We start from the raw sequence: 21,316 nt of genomic DNA, 5'->3' as shown, positions 1-21,316 counted from the left end.
ATGGATCAAAATCCTTGCATCATTTATAACATTTCTTAAAAAGGTGTTCATAGCTACCACCCCAAGTTAACAAGGAAATGGCTTCTATACAATCTGTTATATGTTCTCTTCTGTTTCAATTGAACGATCTCTTTGTTTACTGCTATGTACATTACATTATGAGCTAAAATTAAATAAAAAACCATTTTTTTGCTTCTTGAGATCAATAACAAACACTTTGAGTTGTTAACATTGGACGGAATTCAAATCTTCTAAAGTAGGACACAAAAATGCAAAATCAGAGGGGCGTGATGAGTGAGAAGGACAAGATTCAAATCATTTCGATGTTTTAAAAAAAAAAAAAGAACAAATAATATAAAATAAACAATAAATACTTACAATGATGGTGTCGCTACTCCCTCTCCTCCCGAGGGATACTTTTGCAATAGTATTAATTAATCTCGGTCAAAGATTGTTGCGCCAAATTATGCAGAGGACGAGACGATGCCTTAATTAAGATTAATTCTCATCATTAACAAAGAACAACTGTAATGCACTAAACTTGATCCAAAGTTAAATAGAGAGGATTTCTTCTTACTAACCCTTACTACTCTTCCGATTTTTAATATAAGATATATTTAACTAATTTGATTAGACTAAAAGTTAGGTAAGTTAGTTAATTTTAAGAAACGTGACATGTTTTTTTAAAATACCATAATCATCTTGTTTCATACCCCCTCCCTTTTCTACTTGATTATGGTTGAGAGAGTATCCATAGAGATAATTTAGAGAAAATTGATAAATATGATAAATGAGTTTTATATTTAGGACCAAAACTAACTCAACAATTGAGTCATATATTAAAGATCGGAGGAGTATTATACTAACCATGGAGTTAACGTCATCTTATAATCAGGACGGTAAGGAGTAGTCTTTTTTTTTTTTCCCAAATTTTACTTGACTAATTTTAAGTTATACTCCATCCGTCTTTTATTATAAAAAAAAAAATAGCTACTAATTTATTTAAAAATAATAAATATGTGAGATATGTACAAATTTTTTTTAATCATATTTTTATTTGTAAAGAGAATACATGAGAAATAATGAGTAAGATTTATTGCCGAACGAAAATAAGTGACATATATTTAATGGGTTAAAAGTAAAAAAAACTAGTTTAAAATTTCGGACAAAGAGAATTTGTTCCTTATATTTAAAGACACTACTATGAGATAAATTATTTCTTATAAAAATGGGTTAATACAATTTTTAGTCTCTTAAATTTGTCTTCATTTTAACTTTGGTTTCTTTCCTCAAATTTCTTTCTATTTAAAATATTGGTCTTTATAATTAATAAAAATATGAATTATTTTGCTTCTTGAAAGACCAATGCTCAAGATTTGAAACTTTAAAAACTAAAACCAAAATTCATGTTAACTTAAGAGACAAAAAATTATACTAACCCTATAAAAAGAGACTGGGAGGGAGCACAAGATAAATATGTAGGAAGTTTTGTCACATAAAATGGAGAACTGATTTTTTTTTTCGGTAGATCTAAAAAGGGTTACAATATTTTTGTATATTTAAAAAGAGAGTTCAGATAAGCAATATGTAAGTATTTCTATAAGTAATTTTTGAGTAGAGAGACATATCTTTTAATAAGCCAATTACTTTTTTTTTTTCCAAAACAAGAAAAGCCCATATTCATGTCTAAATATGTCGTATTGTGGACTGATGCTGAGCGTGGAGTAATTCCACGCGTCTTGAACTATTTCCACTTTGAAATTCTAGCCAACCTCTCTGTACATATGAAGACCGAGAATGAGAATGAGACATATCCATCCTTATTATTTCCTGTCTTCGCAATAAAACATCAGACTTGTTATTGTCGTTTCTTCCTTTTGCTGCCTCAGAGACAAAAGCTGCCTCACCAAATATTCTAACCTTTCTATATATAATTACTTTCATTACCGGTTTCTCAATCTGATCATGCGTCACCACAGCTCAATTATGGATTCAAAAGTTGATCCACTTACTACTCGTGATAATATTATTTATATTTCATTTTCAATACTTTTATTGACATCAAGGAAAAGGATTGAAACTTCTTAATGTCTAAAAATTTTAAAAATTATATTTTCCCAATATTAAATACTACGTCGTATCTTAAATATAAGAGCTGATTGAAAATTTTGATTTAGTCCTTAATATAAGATCTTAGTCCATCTTATCTCTTGATTGTAAGGAGTTTCCCACCAAAAGATGATTTTAATCATCCAACACACATTATTGAACATGATAATTTAGAGAGATTAATATATATTTGTGACAAATAACTAACTTAACTAATTTTCTTAATATATCTAAATCAATTATCTGACTTTTATATTAATAAAACCAGATAGTATTTCCTTATTCCAAAGTTAACATTGAATGAGGGTAAGAGAGAAAAATTAAGAAAAACTGCAATAAGCAATCAATGTAGTGTCTTATAAAAAAGTTAAGTGTCATATAAATAGGGTCCAAAGGAGTATGATGTAATGTAATATTGTGATAAATTTAAGTTTTCTTAAACTCAAATAAAGTAACTCTCATATTATAAATTTTTTTGGGGTACAATATTATAATTTTATGAACTCAATTTTTTTGGTACATTTGTAAACTCATAGTCTTACCTGCAGAATGACCCACTTATTTGGGCTTTCTCCAATCCCAAAATGAACCGATGATGAAGGACGGCCCAATACCAAATGGGCCAATGTTGGGCCCATGACAGGACGTGAATCAGAATGTGAAGCGGCACACCACCAACACCAAGGGGCTGAAATGACCGGACGCCAGCTATATTCTCTTCTCAAAGCAAAACACACACATATTTTGAATGCATTATTATTATTATTATTATTATTATTATTATTATTATTATTATTATTATTATTATTATTCATCAGCATCTCTGGCTTAGAAGTGAAAAATAGGAAGGAAGAAGAGTGAAACACACATATTGCCAAAAAATAAAAAAGAAGAAGAGGGGAATAAAAAGCTAAAGTGGGTGGGAACCAAATGGAAGAGAATAAGAGTGTCTCATTGTTTTCGTGTTTAGCTTTTTATTAAACAAATGAAAAGCTATACTCCACTTTGCTTAAGTTGCATGGAGTTGATCCCTTTCTGTTTAGCCAAATATTTCTTCTTATCCCCAAAAGAATTTCTTAGTGGGAATTTCCTTTTCCTTTCCCAGCTTCCTTCCTTTTTCTTAATTTGTTAGTTTATATATACTGCTAACCCCACTCCCCAAAAGTTTAGCTTCAAGAAACTTTTATTTAAAACCAGAGGCAATATATAAACACTACAAGAAGATAGTGATTCTTTCATGAATATTTCTTATAGACCAAGGGCAAAGCTTTTTTTTAGTCAATTTCTCACAAAATATCTCTCTAAGCATATTTTTTTCCCCTTAGAGATTTCTCATAGAAAATGCACCAAGGAAAAAAAACTACATGAGAAACAAGAGAGGTTCCTAATAATCTCAAAATGGCCTGTTTTAACTTTGACATTTGATAATTCTGAGTAATACATGTTCGAGTATATTGTTGAGCTGAAATAGTAACTCTTTCAACCTGATTTTTTTTATTTGGTTTTTTTTCTTTTCTATTCTTTAAGACTCTAAGGTTATGTTTGGTAGGAAATATTGAAAATGAGAGATTGGCATGGGATTGGGATTGTAATTGAGAAAATCTATTAAAAGAGTATTTTGTATAAAAAATTGCTTGTTATATGGGATTAGCCAAACCCATGTATGTGGGATTAGAGAATACCATGAGGAAAATGGTATTCCCTAATCCCACCTCTATGCGTTTGCTTAATCCCACATAATAAGCAATTACTCATGCTAAATACTATTTTAATGATTTTTTTTAATTGTAGTCTCAATTTCAATCCATCATTTTCAATGCTTCATACCAAACAGGACCTAAGAGTATGCTAGACAGTGAGGAACTAATCCCTTTCAAGGTGTAAAGATCACATAAGTGGGTTTTGCCTCTCTCATTAAATTCTATTTTACATATATGGTTAGGAATCAAATTATTAACATAATTAAGAGACACAATTATCTGCCAACCATGCCGAACATTGTTGGTTCTTTGAACTTGATTTGATTTTTTAATTCATAAGGTTCAACATTCAAATTAATACTTAAGTGATGTTGATTTCCTTTTCACTCAATCCTGTTGCTCGTTGTATTGAATTTTTTTTTTGGTGATTTCTATACTTCCGAATATTTGAATGGAATATTTTTAAGGTCAAGTCAGAAATTATTTCTTTTTTAGTTATAAAATTAGGTTAAAAAAACTAACTTTGAGTTTAATATATGGAAATTAAAGAAGTGTTGGTGAATATGGTGGGTAGTATCTATGAAGGGTATAGGAAGTAGTGGAGGGGAGGGAATGAAAAGAATAAAAAAGAAGAGGAAGTGGACACGACGACGTAGAGAACTTTGGTGATGTTATTGGTCATCACGCAACTTGAATTTCTTCATAACCTTATTTTATACTCGTCCGATGCTTAATATAAGTATTGCTTAACTACTTTGAATAAATTCAAAAAGTTAGATAAATTAATTTTATATGATGTGATACGATCTCCTTAAAATATTTCTATGTAACATTAGATCATATATCTAATTAATAATTTAGATAAATTAGTTTTAAAAAAATAATAAATATCAGAGATAAAATAGATTAAGTTTTTATATAAGGACTAAAACTAACTCCCTAACTAGCTTTTGCATTTAGTATGGAAGGAGTAATATTTGCCGTTAATTATGATTAGTGAAGATTAGTAAATTAGACATTGGATCCTAAAGTTGTTTGTAGTTCATGCTTTGTGCATTAATGCTCTAAATGAGCCTGCTGGCCAGTTTTCTTAGCATGTTAAGAAGGAAATGCATGGTGGGTTTGGATGCGTTTTCCATTTTATTCCAATAGCTTTTTTCCCCTAAATGAATAAAATTGGGGTTGGGGGGGGGGTTTTGTGTCTAAAAGTAAAATGGATTGCTGAAACTTAAAAGTGACAGATTGAATAAATTAAATTGCTATTGGACTCAAATTTTATATTGGTGACCTCTTTTGACGATTATCCTTAAGCTACGTGCCCCTATATTTACATGTGATAGAATTAACAATTATTTCTAAGTGGAGATGAATTGGATGTTTATAAAATTTTGAATTTTTTTATAATTTCTTTAAACAGAGAACACTTCTATTAAAGCTTTCACTCAATTTGAGATTAAAAACTTGAGATACCCTTTTTTTATCTTGAAGATATGGCATATTTTTAAGAAATCTAAATTAACTCAATTTTTATAATTTCTTTAGTTGTGGCTATGAAGCATCGATACTTGAGAAAAAGGGTTAATACACTCCTATAATATAACAACTGATTGTACTTCATCACACATGCAATATATTTTAAAAATTTTATTATAATTTTTTTTATTTGAGATGTTCCCAATAACTCATAAACTTAGTTTCATTATTAATTTGCTTTTGGAATGCATTCTAAAACTCAAATGTTTTATTGTTCATTTGTTGAATATGTACATAATTGCATATGCATATCTCCCACACCTATATTTTTAAAGTTTTAAGATTTGATGGACCTAACATATTGTATTGTATCGTGTGCCACGCATCTTTCTCATATATGTGCATTGAAAAAAACTTACATCAAGTTCTTTATATATATATTATGCCAAGTTTTTTAGTTACATGTGACCATATATTCCTTTTTTTTTTTATGGGTTTATAATTTAATAATATTTTAAAAATAGGACATAAAATAATATGTAATTGAAAAATTTCACATAATGAATATAAGAAACTCGATTTAAATTTTGTCCGTATACATTAGATGTTCTTTATATAGTTATTCGTCCTAATCCTTTCTCCTAGGACTAGGGACCCAGACACACCCATCACACATATGCCAACTTGGCTTCTGGGGGTTAATCTCACAACCTTCTTTATCATTTGAGGGATTGTGCTTGTTGGGGGGGGGGGTGCTATAAGGGTTACAAGGTTCTGGTATGAAACCAAATCTTCGAAGCAACTATGGCTCTGTTTGTTATGAAGTATTACGAGAGTTGAGTTAACATATTACATAGCTCATTTTAACGCATTTAGTATGAGGCACTAAACAATACTTGGGATTGAGAAATACCGTCTAAATGGGTTACGCAATATCACCACCCCATGGTATTGAAAAATCATTTTTTTTCACTATATGTATTACAAGTATAAACAGCCATTTGTTAAGTTATGCAGTTTTCATTTCTTTTTTTTCAAAACAATTCTCCTCGTCAAGAAAAAATAACTTTTGATTTTCAAGGAATATCTCATCATTGACTTACAATTAAATTGGAGAAAAAATTGCATAGAGAATTTCTCTCAAAGGGTGTACGTACGTACACTAAGACATTATTAGAAAACAATTGATAAATGCAAGTGTTGGATCATATTTGATGTTTTTTATTTTCTAATTAGAATAAAAAAGATACTTAGGATCGCATCATAGCAAGAAATAAAAAATTAGATTGAACACTAAACCGTTTGTGATAGTGATTCAAAGGTTAACGGGTCAGATCAGGGTTAACTCAAAATCAAACCATTCATATTAAAATAATATAGTTTAATTGAAAATAATAAATACAACAATATTAATAATCACTAATAACAAAATAATATAAGAAAATACAACAACAACTTAATTATAACAATAACAAAGTATAACAATATTGAGAATTTTGATCTTTATGATTTTTTTTAATAACTAAAATTAATAATTATTGATACTGAAATTATGAGTTGGATGAGGAAAAATAAAATCATTAGCAACATAATCATCCAAATCAATTCGTCCTTGGTTCACCCCAGTTTGACCAAATTGATACCAGTTTAACACCCAAACTTGACTTGACCATTAGCTGGTTTTTTGGTTGAATCGGCCGATCTGGTCTGGTTTCTTTCCTCAGCATAAAAGTCATTCAAAATAATAAGTCTCTTGCACTTCCCATTATGTTTTTTCCGCAAATATTGAAGGTTTTATAAGTAGTACTTATATATAAATTAAAATTTTCAAATTAATTTTTTGGAAGAATCATGAAAAATAAATCATTGCTGATATTTTAAACTTTATAATTTGTACTCTTAAAAATATAATAAGACATTGTTGTACTGAATATTATATTATAATTAAAGAGAATAATAATTATAACTTTGAATGAGTGTAAAATCATTTATATTTTTTATCTTAAAGATAATTTTAAAAAAATTATTCATATATTATTTCAGTTTTATCGAATGTGGCTGTGGGGATAATTCTGATCAAACCATACCATTAATATAAAATATAATATAGATAATCATATTATGAAATAGTCATTGGTGGATCCAAAGCATGGTATTACAACTTTATCTGAATCGGCCAGTTAGAAGTTCAAACCGTCAGAGTTAGATTTTGTCTTTTTCCCACTCTTTTTATACTTAACATGAAATGATGTCGTTTTATATTTTCAAAAAGTATTTTATTATCAGATTTGTATTTTAATAATTCTATTTTGTTAAATTAGGCGCGGTTTATATATGGATATTTCATTGATTTGAGAATTCATACCTTTTTATTTAAATATAACCTTTTGATGGTTATATACAAAGATTTTTATTTTTTTTAATAGAATTATATTATGTTAATCATGATTAGGTTGACTCCAGTTCAACCACAACTAGGTCTCTAACTCTTAAGTTCTCAGTATCTTGATGCAAAGATGACATCTTAGAATGCAAAACCTTAAACATATGAAATGGGGGCTGAAATTTGATTTAGCATTCTCTATAAAGGAACTCAGTAATTTTTACAAAAAGATGAGGGCAAGGGCAAACACCCCCATCCACCCTCTGGATCCTCCATAGAAAACACTAGAACTTGTTTCAAACTTTGTGCAAATACAGGAAATCCATTGGATAAAGAATATTATGAGACGTTTAAGCATTAATTAACTTCATTTTATTGGTGCCAATTGGCAAATCAATGTGATGGGTTAGGGCACGTAACGATCTCTGATTGCAAAATGATTGGCTTATCTAACATTATTGAGCAAAGCACATTCATTTTGATTTGCTAAATCATTCCAATGACCTTTCTTAAGTGCACTCTCCATTAATTTGATGCCTAGTTCCGATTCTTATACAAGAACATAATAAATATGCATTTCACTCTCAATCCAATGAGGCAACCATCTATCCAAATAATGGCATACGGCTAATAAGGTGGAAGTTGCATGCTTTTGTTTTTTATATTTTCAGGAAAAAAAAATACTGTGTTTCATCATAGTCAATTTCAATCTATATTTATATTTCTATAATGCCACTTGCATTATCTTTGTTTATAGATTTTTATGATCAGTAACATTTTTATTTTTAAATATGTTATTTGTGTAATGTTCTGGTCAATTATAATCTACATCGATATATTGGAAACTGTAGTTATTTGTGGTCAACTTATATCAGGGTCTATGTAACTTTTCCATTAAGGAATATAAATCAATCCCTATATTTATAGTTAATTTTGATGAAAATTTTTATTATTACAAAACACTATTACTGCATCAACGACACATTATTGCTATGTTAATATGTTGTCATCTCCAGATATTTTGATGAAAGTTGATCATATGATTTGGTTATATTTCCATAAAAAAAATTAGCTGACGTCAAATTTTATGAATGTTCTAAAAAAGTCAGATTTATCATGTCAACACAGTTAGAGTGATGGGTTTCTTACAATATGGTGAATCAATATTTAAAATGTCTTGAAAAGACACCATATTTAGCACATAATACTCCCTCAAACAAACCCCCCCCCCAAAAAAAAAACCTATATACTTATTTTTTAACTTTTCAATAAATTTATTGTTATTTTTTTATAATAACAATTAGTTTACGATTTGTTACCAACAAAAAAAAACAATTAGTTTATGAAATTCAACCCGACTAATTAAGATCAAAATGTATTAGATAATTTATAGTATGGGTGTAAAGTTCCGTGCTAATAATATTTTTCTTATATAAAGCTTGAATTGAAAATATTAGTTAATAGGAACAAAATTATCAAGCATTTGATTTAACTGTTGCTGGAAGGAAATATTAGTCCCTTCCCTTCCATACTTAACATAAAACTTAATAGAGGGGTTTCATCTAGTCCAAGCTACAAAATCTCAATTAACTTTGTCATTCAAATTTATTTTTTTCCTCACATTTTCCTATTAATTACATGCATAAAGGAAGTTTTTGTCACAAAAATAGTTCTCATGCAAATAAATAAAAAAACGTATTTTTAAAAAAATTATAAATTTAATTAATTTTTTAATATTTATAAATTAGTTATCTAATTTGTAGAAAAGCCAGAGCATTATTTTATTATTTTTTAATTTGATTGGTGATTTGCTTTGCATGCAAGTGTGCATGTTGAGGCTGGCCTAAAATCCCAAAACTTCAAAGGCAAAAAAAAAAAAAAAAAGCCTGGAAGGCGTGAAAAACACGCACCAACGAGAGGGGGACAGGAACATGAAGCACCATGAGCATTCTTGAAAAGACCAATCATATTTTTTGTTGTTTATTTTTGGTGAAAATATTTTTATTTTTGGATGTTTGTGGGACTGTCTGTTTCAAGTCCGTTTCAGGCTGTAAAGCAAGAAGGGTCCCCACAATCCCTTAGAAAAAGCCTTAATTTTGGGCCATGCTTTTTCTCCAATATTATACCTTTCATTTCGCTTGGCCTACCAAAATTCCTCAAATTTTGGGGATCTTCCTCATTATTGTCTTATTTGAGAATATTTTTTGGGTAAAACTGAACAAAAATAAACATTTTTCTCTTTTAAAAAAGTATTTTGGGCGGTAGTATCATGTTCTGGACAGTCGGTCATTTTAGTTGTCTTATAATATTTTTATTACTTTAGTATGTGTATATATATAGGCGGCAAGCTATATTGATCGCACGATACTGTTGTAGTTTATTAACAACTAACTCTTTAGATAGGCTGTTAACCAAAAGATCTCATTCAATGATCTTCCTCTACCTCTTTTCAAAGAGCTCCATATTGGATGATTTTTCCTTCTCATCACCCCCTCAAATGATCTTTCTTGTACATGTCCAAACCACCTCAAAAGAAGATTCCTGGTATAATTAACAACAAACTCCTTTGTCTCACCTCCAGGTGTGTTTTTGTATTAATAGTTACCCTTTATGTAAAACTCCTTTCCTCGAAACATAAAGAGCTTAGCTCACTAAAACGTTATAAGCTTGTCATAAAACTACTACTATGGTAGAAAAGAAAAACTGTTATACAAGCTACCATAGTAGAAAAGAAAACATGTTAACATTTTTAACACTGGCAATTAAACTGTGAATAGAAACCCAAACAAGTTGCATGCAACCAAAGATCTTTCATTCATTCATCAATCAATCAGTTTATTCCATTAGGCCTCTGAGCCTCAGGCTCGGGTAAATAGGGAAATTGCACAAAAGCCCATCCAATTATCCACATGAACAAAAATTCAGAATTTTGTACAACAACAAGAACAGCCTCCAGCCAACAAAAATAGAGAGTCAACATCTCCAACTTATAAATGCACTATGTCAACCAAAATATTTTCAAAATGACCCTACACATGGCGATATACAACTATCAATACATCTACACAAGCCAGAGGCATTACTGCTAAAAGTAGCTCAAGCTTTGGTGTCTCTTCTTGACAGCGTACACCTAGAACCTTCACTTGAATACATTATAAACCACGTGATGAGACAAAAGTCCCAGTAACCAACTTTTTCCAATTCAAAGTACAAACTAGTAGGTGCTCGTGAGGTGTCAAGTGGGGACAGTTTCATATAAAACTGTAAGTGATAGCCACAAAGAATCATGCAAGTGCAATGATGCAACCTATCAGCATATCCCTCACTTTGGGGGATTTCAAAAAGTCGAATCTAGCCTATCCCTCACTATGGGGGACGTAAGAGCCACAAGGGCCTATCCCTTACTATGGAGAACGTAAAGAGCCAACCATCATGCATTAATGGAGGCTTTACCATGTAGTAGTATCAACTAAGACTCTTGCCATTTCCTAACACATGAATCATGCTCAAATATTTACTAATGAATAAATTCACATTTCACAAGTATCTTCAACAGGTAGCATATCTTTCAAAAACTCTCAATACATTAATGTCATGCAATACCCCACAAGACAATTTCTCTTTTCATATATAAAATACTTTTAGAACACCATTTATTACTCGGCACACGAAAACATAAAACTACTCACAGTACCATAACAGCATGTACAAAGGATTGGAAAGTGGTTACCTCTCGCCTAAGCAAGGAATAAAAAAACACCATGATGCCTCGTGCATCAACAAAATACTCACAACAAGTCTGCACAAGTACACAAACGCACAACCACCATGTATTAGTTAACAAACTAATAAAATGGTCAACACAATACTTGGGGACTCAAAATGCTTAGTCTCAACCAAAACTCTACCCAATTCACAAGAGCCAAACCATCATAATAACACTCTAAAAAACACAAGAGACCATTATCAATCTAGTTTCCCTTCCAAAACATCAATTGAATTCAGAAACTCAAAGTCCCACTCTAGAAATTCATCACCCAAACACCCAATTAGAGCAAATCAAGTCCTACTAACATTCTAGACCGATTAAACATCCAATGCAACCCTCCTTAACATAATCCAATTCACACAACTCAATTTCAACCATACGTTATCATCCTCAATCATAAACCTCCATTTTCACAAACCCTAAAATCCCAAAACTTCAAAATCTCCAAATCCAAGAAAACTACACCGATTAAATACTTAGACTAACCAATAGCAATCATTTAAACTCAAAACAATTGGTCAAAAACCTCAATTCCAACAAAAACTAGAAAGCCCTAGGATTCCTCTACAAAATCGTTAAAAATCCCAAGAGAAAGAGTAAATTAGAGATTAGATCCACTTACTTGAGGCAATGGACCCTTAGAAACACCTTCCCCAAGCCAAAAACATGAAGCCCTAGCAGAGCTTCAACTCCTACCTCTAGAAAATCTGATTTTTGCACATCAGACCCTTTCTTCGTATTTAAAGACGTGACCTTTTTGTCGCGGCAAACACACGGATTTGTCACGACTAACTAACCCCGAGAGGGATTTTCTGACTTGGAAAACCAACCTTGTCATGGCCAACTTACACTTCATTACGGCGAGAGATTTTTCCTGAGAGGAACTCTCGCTCACTTGAGTATCTTTCGTCACAACGAAACCCTATTCCTGAAAGGAAACTCTGCCAATACTCTCCGATTTGTCACAGCGAACAAATCTTGAGAGTGATTTGTTCACCTGCTTCTCCAACTCACTTTGATCCCAAACCAGACACCAAGATTTAAGCTTAAACACCAATTATCCTAAAAAATCAGAGTTAAAAAGGCTATTAAAACTCAAAATAAAACTCCGAACAACACCTTAAAACTCCGGACTTATACACCTGTATAATATATTCGTATATTATATCCCGTCCTAACTATAAGAGCTAATTTGTAGGATAAATTACATTACAAATTGTCTTTTATGTTTTGGACTAGAGGTATTATCTTGTATCACTTTGATATCTCCAACATGCACACCTTTCTCTTTTAAACCTTTTCAAAGTAATTTTCTCAATGAATGATTGTAAACTTTAATCTATCTATATATATACTACTAAATATTTTTCTTAGAAATCCTTAAGGAGGTTTAGCAAAATAAATGAAGACACTTATCTTGGTCATTGTACAACTTCACTCATTCGAGCTTAAATAATTGGCGAAGGAGTAACATAAATAAACATATTTAAGTAAAAGCAGAAAGATCATATACCGGTTGAAAGATGAGAGTGATTTTCATGTAAGAAAAAAAAAGATGAGAATGATGGTTCAATATTGAATAATTCAGAATCAACTGCAATTTAAAGCAAATAAGTTCCAAGTTGATATTCTCTAATTAATGTATACAAAATGAAATAATTTTTGAAAAATAACCAAAAAAATTAGCTGTTAAATTCCAACATGGCAAATAGGTGATTTTAACAGATTTTAATATATCAAAACCATTATAAGAGTAGTTAGTATGATCTATTTGTCTTTTTGAAATTAAATATATTTTTTTTGTTGTTATCCCAATAATTTTTTTAAGAAAATAAAATAATAATTCTTTTTTCTATATTTACATATTAAAATATAATAATTATTGCATAATAACATTATCAACAACAATATTAATTGGTGAGTCCATGGCGAGTTGCCTTAGCCACATGCAACAGTCTATTACTTTAGGGGAATATTTCAGCTCTGAATCTAATACTGACATGTTTGTGTGTTTGGTTTAATTAATTGTATTTTTAAAAAAAATAATAACACCAATTACACACACACACACTCTTATATAGGATAAAATAACAATAATTCATCACCATCATCATCTTCTTAATTAATTAATAATGCATCAAACGAGAACATTCCATCCAGTGATGCAAGTGCAGACCACGTGCCTTTCCACCAAAACATGAAATGAATTCCTTTTGGGCAGAAAGCAAAATGAAACAGATAGGCCAAGCCATGATGGTCTTCTTTTTATTTGATTCGTGTCATATATAAAATAATATTTGAATAATAAGCCAATGAGGTTTGGATTCTTTCCTTGTAAGCCGTACATTTGTACCTCCGTTGTCATCAACCAAACATAATTAACGAATCCCACAAAACCTACCCTCTCCTATTACTCAAAAAAAAAAAAAAAACACTAACATTATTCTTTCAACTTTGGAATATAATCTATGCTCTTATTAGGATCTAAGAGTTACTTTTAAGTATAAAACCTTAATTCATTTTATTTGTTATATTTATTATTATAACAGATGTGATGTGATTATATACTAACGTATTTGACTTAATCTATATAGATTAATATTAAGTAGTTTTTATGTTAAGAATGATACGAAATAACTAAAAAGCACTTGAATTTAACCTTGCTTTTCCGTGTTTCATGTTCTTTAATGTCTCCACTACTGTTTTTCCTTCAACTTCTCTCTGTCTTTCGGCAGTAAAAGTCTCCTACCTTGATTAGCAAAGACTCTTTGTTCACACCTACACCTGCCAGCTATCATATGAACTAAGATGCAAAAGAAGTTTAATTGCTTGAATGAGGATAGTTCAAAAAAAGAAAAGAAGAAGCCTTTTTTACGCATCAGAACCTTTATATTTGTGATTATGAAGAAGCTGTTAAAAAATGTGACTAGTTGCATGTAACTGGAAGTTGTAATAAGAAACTTAGTTGTCATCCAATGTGATGTGCAATTCCAGCCAAGACCTTCTCCAACTGTTGGGTGCTTAAGTTTGACATTGACCATTTAAGTTTGTTTGGATCTACCATCTTACATACTTTCCTCGTAATCTATAAATTAAGATTGAAAATATCCTTTTAGACCATTTTAAAATAAATTCAAATGAGTGTTTTTGTCACTTTAGAGGTGTTTGGATACCTCCAAAAATACTTTTTAAAAGTGTTTTCATACTCATCTCGTATAGTTTTTTTATATACCGTAAAATTACTTTTAAAATTATGATTTGGTTTCTATATAAATACTTTTTTTTATGGAAAACAAAAGTCTTTATTTTCACATATTTATCTTATGCAATGCAAAATTACTTCTTTATAGCTAAATTTTAAATTTGATTCAAAATGAATTAATTAGTCAGCACTTTCCAATGGGTATTATCAATGAGATCAGAGAGACGGCTATGCAAAACTCGTCAGCTACTTTGGCCATATATATCAAACTTTATTATTATCGATTTGACTCCTCTTGGGTGTAAAAACCTTTCTTTAGACTATGTATGTTTCATGTTAATGGCTTACATGCCTCTACCTAATCGTTTCTGTTCTTTGTATAAATTATTGTTCGAGCGTTTGTATTATTACCAAAAGAAACTTAACTATAACTTTTTCTGTGATATGTATAAAAAAATAATTTATATTTTATTTCGTATAAATATAATTAACTTTCTACTATTTAAGCTCTTTTGAATTGTGCGTAGAAAGGTTAAAGAAATAATTAAATAAAAGTATGTGAAACTCATAAAGAAAGTAGGGAGAAATATTATAAAAATAAAAAAAATTGCTTTTGACAATAGCTTTGAATTTGATGTTTTATAGGACAAAACCTAGATCCGTTTACTCATCACTATTAGGTCCAACTTTTTAATCAAATTTTTGCATATAAGTTTTCCTTAGTAATAAAACTTCATATTAATAAAATTCCAAAATATAGTTCTATTAGACTATTATTAAGAATAAAAATGCATGACAAGATTTGATTGAAAAATTAGACTTAATAAATATAAACAAAAACATCTAAATTTTGTCTTACTTTATATTGATAACTCCTTACATTGTAGCAGTGAAAAAAAAAAAAAAACTCATTGTCAGATGGGATAGGATCATTTCTCTTCCAACCCCATTTAACTACCCAAAGCGCATAAATAAACTTTTTATTATTTAAATATAAAAAATTAAGTAATTTTTATCTCTTGAAACTTTTCTCATATATTTATAATGTTAATTTTCTTACAAGAAGCACATTACTTTTAAAAATAAAATAATAAATTTTCACTATTTACTATTTTTAATAAATCACTATTAGTTATTAAATTTATAAGGAACATTATTTCATTAACAATGAGTAGTTTAACTTCTCATTAGACTTAGCCCGCACATGAGGTCCATCTAATTAATTCTTATAAATGCAAAATTTTATGCAAATTAATTCTCACCATAATTTGAACCAATTTATATAGGTTAACGTTTATATTTGGTTTTTTAACTTTATATAAGATTTTAATTTGATTTTTTAACTTTAAAAAATATATATAATGCTTTAATTCTAAAATCGTTAGTTTTAGATGATGTTTAGTAACAATCATAGTTATTTTGAAAATAAAAAACTTAATATATGTTAGTATTAAAAAATATTTTATCAATTCAAAATATCAATATTATTTTTTTTGTTAACAGTTTTAGGATTAAGGAGTTAAAAAATGCATACATCTATATTTTAATTTCGAAATGTTAAAAGGAATTTAAACATATTTTTAAAGTTAAAAATATTTAAGTAATCTATATACAATGCAACAGTTATTTTGAAAAAAAAGTCATGCTCCACTAGCTCTAGCAGAACTAAATTGAATATATAAAACAATAAATTAGATTTTTTTTTGGTAGGAAAACAATAAATTAGATTATTCATGAATCATAAATATTATAATTTTTTTTTGTTGGCAAAAAAATGTTATAATTTATTTTATAAATTCCATTAAAAAAAATGGAACCTACGCCAGTTTTGCCTCCAAACTATTCTGCGCCGCGGAGACGGTTAGCCATCCGGCGCCAATATTCGTTGGTGGATGCTCTCTCTCTCTCTCTCTCTCTGCTTTTTCATTTGTTTTTTTCGCCACTCAGTTTAAAAACCCAAATGAGCCACCTTTTTCATTTCTCACAGGAAAACTCGTCCTTGGCACAATTCTTGTTCTCTCGCAATCTGAATCCGACCGTACTGTAACCTCTTCCTCCAACAAACATGGACAGTAGTTTCTCTTCTCCGCGACGCGACGCTTTTCCTGCTGGTCTGCGAGTTCTCGTCGTTGATGATGATCCAACATGGATAAGGATCCTTGAAAAGATGCTCAAGAAGTGCTCCTATGAAGGTTTTCTTCCTTCTTTCCCTACTTTTGCCTTTTCCCTTTCGTGTTTCTGCTGCTTATATGACGTGCTAAGAGCATATCAGTATAATCTTTCAGTAAGGGGCTTCAATATTTATCGAAATTTTTTTATTGTTCTCTGTCTGTTGGTTTAATTATGGGTATCCCGGTTTCGGTCCAGTTTTTGAATATTTGATATGTTATGGGACTAGTCATGTTTTTTTGTTTCATTTTTTCTGTTCAATGTGCTACCACAAAGGTTCCCTCTTGGTATGTAATATGGCTTTGAATATTTAGCAAATTTTAGGTTGAATAAGGATACTTCTGATGATGATTTCATGTTCCGATGGTGATTACATGCGTTTAAATTTTCTGGTTGAATTTGAAGTGTTACTTGATAGTTTAATCACATGGGTTTCTTAAAGGGAGATACTTTTCAAAGTAAAAACTTGCTCGCTGTTAGTTCTGTTCTTCTATGGTGGACTGAACGGGGTCATTATCAAATTATACACTTTGTTTTATGTTGTCACGAGTCTTTGATCAAATATGGCTCTCTGTGGAAAAAAACAATATGGAGAGTGAATAAAAGAAGTGCCTTTGTCGAATTTGATTCCTTTTGATCTTTCAACTGTACTGGTATCTTTAGAATTGACTGGTTCAGTAGCCTCTTCTCTTTGCCCATTGGAAACATGTGCGGTTTGTTCCTGCCTTCATGAAAGAGAAAATTTGCACTTGCTTACTTTTATGCCTTGTTAATAAACTACTACCTCCGGTCCTAATTATAAGACCTCGTTTATAGTCTACAAATGAGGTCTTATGAATAAGACTGGAGGTAGTATTTGACTGTATGAACCAGTGAGAGTATACAGTTTCAGTGGCCTCTTCAAATGTAAGATATGAATGCAATACCTGCAAAAGATATTGTCTTTGTATCCAGTAGTAAAATTAAATCTTATGAAGTGAGGAAAATGGTATATGTGCTTACCTTTGGTTAAGCTAAGTAACAGCTGTTTTTTTTTTACCCCCCGCTCCTTGGGAAAGACTGAAGGTTGAAACTGCCCAACTTGGATGAGATCTAACTTGATTTGGAAGTCTTAGCTAACCTTATTTCTATTACAATGTTAAACTGACAATCGAGAATATGGTTTTCTCTCGTTGGAGGCCTGAAGCAAACCATGTAATATTAAACATTATTGAACTATTGATATGATTGCTTTGAGATTGGACAATGCATCAGGCTGCCTGATGCTTAATCTAAAAGGCACTGGTACCAGTTGGAGTTTTAAACACACAAATAATGGTGTTCTTCATGATACTCTGCTAATCAACAGGTTAAATCGGACTTCAACTCATTAATCATATTGACCTAATGGAGTCATTACTTCCCGAACTTATTCCTATTCTTTTAATCATCTTAATCATGTATTGCGTTAATAAACTGTATTTTTCCTTGAATATTATAAATAGAAGTATTCATGTTGGACATCACCCTCCTCGGTATCCTTTGTCATTCCATTGCCTTATTTCTAACAGTAACTCTGATTTTTTGTGTTTCTTTCAGTGACCACATGCGGCTTAGCAAGGGAGGCTCTCAACTTGCTTCGCGAAAGGAAAGATGGATACGACATTGTTATTAGTGATGTAAACATGCCAGACATGGATGGTTTTAAACTTCTTGAGCATGTTGGGCTGGAGATGGATCTTCCTGTCATAAGTCAGTTCCCTTAGAATTATATATTCAACTATCTCTTTAAATGATCTTTGATCACATTGACTCCAAAAAGTCCATCCACTGACAAGCTGAAATTTGTGATGCTGGGCAGTGATGTCTGTAGATGGAGAGACTAGCAGGGTTATGAAAGGTGTTCAACATGGAGCATGCGATTATCTCCTCAAGCCAATTCGAATGAAAGAACTACGAAACATATGGCAACATGTGTTCAGAAAGAGGATTCATGAGGCAAGAGAATTTGAAGGTCATGAAGGATTTGAGGGCCTTCATTTAATGAGAAATGGATCAGATCTGTCGGAAGATGGGATGTCATTTGCCCTTGAAGATATGAATTCCATGAGGAAACGAAAAGACTTTGATAGCAAACATGATGACAAAGAATTTGGAGATCCATCTTCCACCAAGAAAGCCAGAGTAGTCTGGTCTGTGGATCTTCATCAGAAATTTGTCAAAGCTGTGAACCAAATTGGATTTGACAGTAAGTTTTCTGAATCATCATAATTATTTTAATTTGAAATCTACCAAAGAGAATTGACCTCTCTATGAACAAAAGAATGATACCAAAGCATAATCTTGTTGCTAAATGGCCAGTGTCAAGCATAAGGATATTATTAATGCCTATCTTCTCTTTGGCAGAAGTTGGCCCCAAAAGAATTCTGGATTTGATGAATGTTCCTTGGCTGACGAGAGAAAATGTTGCTAGCCATTTGCAGGTATGTGTCCTAGTCCCTGAGCATTACTTCAATTGTTAGTTCATATTACCTCTGGTTTTAGATATAAGATCCACTATTTGCACTGCCAAGTTGATCTTATATTTAGAACCAGAGATATTATTATATACACACACAGTGTATTACAATTGAAGACTATTAAGAAAGAAGCTGGTATCATGTCTTTCTTTTAGATTGCCATCTGGATTAGATAATATTTCAGATAACTTAGCTGTCGCTAGTACACATGAGAAATCACTTTTGATAAAAGTAGTGTGCAACAACTTCCCCACCATTGTTCTTTAAACAAATTTTAGAGAAAACTGTTGCTTATTCTCTATCTAGTTTGATGTTTGAAAACAATGAGGCCTCATTGAGAATTGTTTCTGCAGAAATACCGGCTCTACTTGAGTAGATTGCAGAAAGAAAATGAACAGAGATCTTCCTCAAGTGGGAGCAAGCGTTCAGATTTGCCTCCAAGAGACACTGCTGGAAGTTTTGGATTTCAGAACACAACAAACGGGCAGCAAAACGATGTTGCAGTTGACAGCTACAAATATTCAGATGTAACATTACAGAGTCATACCTCTGAGACCAAGATTCACAACGGTGATCTCAAGGCAACTGTTTCAGATTCTGCAGAAGAAAAAAGAACTTTGTCTGGAAGCATTCCTGATACAAAAGTAAGTTCCCAGATAAATCTTAAGCATTCTTCTTTTGGACCCCTTGAGTCAGAAGGAAGCCATGCAGTATTTGATTGCACCGTCCCATCGACACAGTACACCTGGAATGAAACTCCAGAGATGCCGCTCAAGAAAGAACACAAGTCATTTCTTCAATTGGAAGATAGCTTCAGTCATTTACCCTTGCATGTCCCGCAGCATCCAGTCCAGGTTGACCAATCACATTCAATTGCTTCAGTTAGTTCCAACCCCTCTATCACAGAGGGAGAGATTGCTGCCTCCATTGAAACTAAGCCAATGTATACTGATCACAAAAGTGACTATGCCAGTCCTGTGAGTTCAATAGGGAGTGTAGTGGACAACTTTCCTACACAGTCCAAGAGCCTTATGGAGAATGGTCAACTTTCAGAACCCACTTCAACTAAGAATTTGGACATGAAAACTCAGGGCATCAATCTAGGCATCAATTCTGACCTGGCTTTTTATCCCGAAAACCTAGTTTTGGGAGGTGAGGTGGCTTCGCTACCACTGGACGAGGACTTGCATTTCTATTGGCTGCATGGTGAATGCTATAATATGAACTGGGGATTGGAAAATATAGGAATGCCAGAGTATTATGATCCAGGTCTTGTTGCAGAACTTTCAAGTCACCTACATGATTCAGCAGATTATACTGTAGTAGATCAAGGCCTATTCATAGTATAGTCAATCACCTTTCATGCATGAAATGGCTACTTGATGCTGTTGTTGGTAATTGCAATTTGCATCTACTATAGAAGAATTTCAACTGTTAGGGTTGAGACATTCATCCTCTTATCTGAAAGACTTGGATATGGCTATTTGTATAAAATGTGAGTGATGGCAAAATTAATCTTAGTAAGGTTGCTTCTTCAGGCTTATTCTGTATCTTTACTCTCTCAACCCGATTCAGTAGGCTCTGAACTTCATGCTTGATGATTTTTTTTTTTTTGGGGGGGGGGGGGGGGACCAAGCATAAATATTAGGAGAAAATTAAAGCATGCGAGGATCACTCTCAATTGGAGGACCCAACCTTTTAACAGGTGTTCTTACCCGCTAAATATTGGGAGAAGCATTTCTTGTGGACCTTATTTGCCAGTGAAATGAATTTGCTTTTTTATGATGTTAATTTTATTCGTGTCATTTTTGAAATTTTTGTTATTAATGGGAGGCTTATGAGAATTTATAAATTCCTTCAATATATTTCAAACTTTATGCACTTCCCTAGGCTAGTGTTCAACAGATGAATAAGTAGTAGAGGAGAATTTAAAAAAAAAAATCATATATAGATAAAATTAATTTGTGATGATGTTTTCTTAATTTTCTTCCATCACACATTTTATTTCTTGAT

At 31.4% G+C, this 21,316-nt stretch overlaps 1 protein-coding gene and 1 long non-coding RNA gene across 2 annotated transcripts; one reads left to right on the top strand and one right to left on the bottom strand.

Moving 5' to 3' along the window:
* Nucleotides 1-237: 237 nt before the first annotated feature.
* On the bottom strand, nucleotides 238-18,969 carry LOC114735487 (uncharacterized). Its single transcript, XR_003739274.1, has 3 exons — nucleotides 18,901-18,969; nucleotides 3,366-3,376; nucleotides 238-251 (listed from the first exon to the last, which is right to left on the bottom strand). It is a non-coding gene; the product is annotated as an uncharacterized LOC114735487 (long non-coding RNA).
* On the top strand, nucleotides 16,615-20,846 carry LOC114735484 (two-component response regulator ARR11-like). Its single transcript, XM_028923183.1, has 5 exons — nucleotides 16,615-16,828; nucleotides 18,384-18,536; nucleotides 18,646-19,032; nucleotides 19,191-19,267; nucleotides 19,657-20,846. Exons 1-5 carry the CDS (start codon nucleotides 16,702-16,704, stop codon nucleotides 20,650-20,652), a joined length of 1,740 nt encoding a protein of 579 aa, XP_028779016.1. The 5' UTR covers nucleotides 16,615-16,701; the 3' UTR covers nucleotides 20,653-20,846.
* The last annotated feature ends 470 nt before the right edge of the window (nucleotides 20,847-21,316 follow it).

This window comes from Neltuma alba, unplaced genomic scaffold (genome assembly GCF_004799145.2).
Source record: "Neltuma alba isolate B1F8T4 unplaced genomic scaffold, ASM479914v2 tig00013210_pilon, whole genome shotgun sequence".
Lineage (NCBI taxonomy): Eukaryota > Viridiplantae > Streptophyta > Magnoliopsida > Fabales > Fabaceae > Neltuma > Neltuma alba.
This window is presented reverse-complemented; position numbering and strand designations above follow the sequence as displayed.

Bases quoted from the DNA above. Each gene is read 5' to 3' on its own strand.
- LOC114735484 (XM_028923183.1), top strand. From the start codon at position 16,702: ATGGACAGTAGTTTCTCTTCTCCGCGACGCGACGCTTTTCCTGCTGGT. The intron at 16,829-18,383 runs GTTTTCTTCCTT...TGTTTCTTTCAG, and splicing joins CAAGAAGTGCTCCTATGAAG to TGACCACATGCGGCTTAGCA. The intron at 19,033-19,190 runs GTAAGTTTTCTG...TCTCTTTGGCAG, and splicing joins GAACCAAATTGGATTTGACA to AAGTTGGCCCCAAAAGAATT.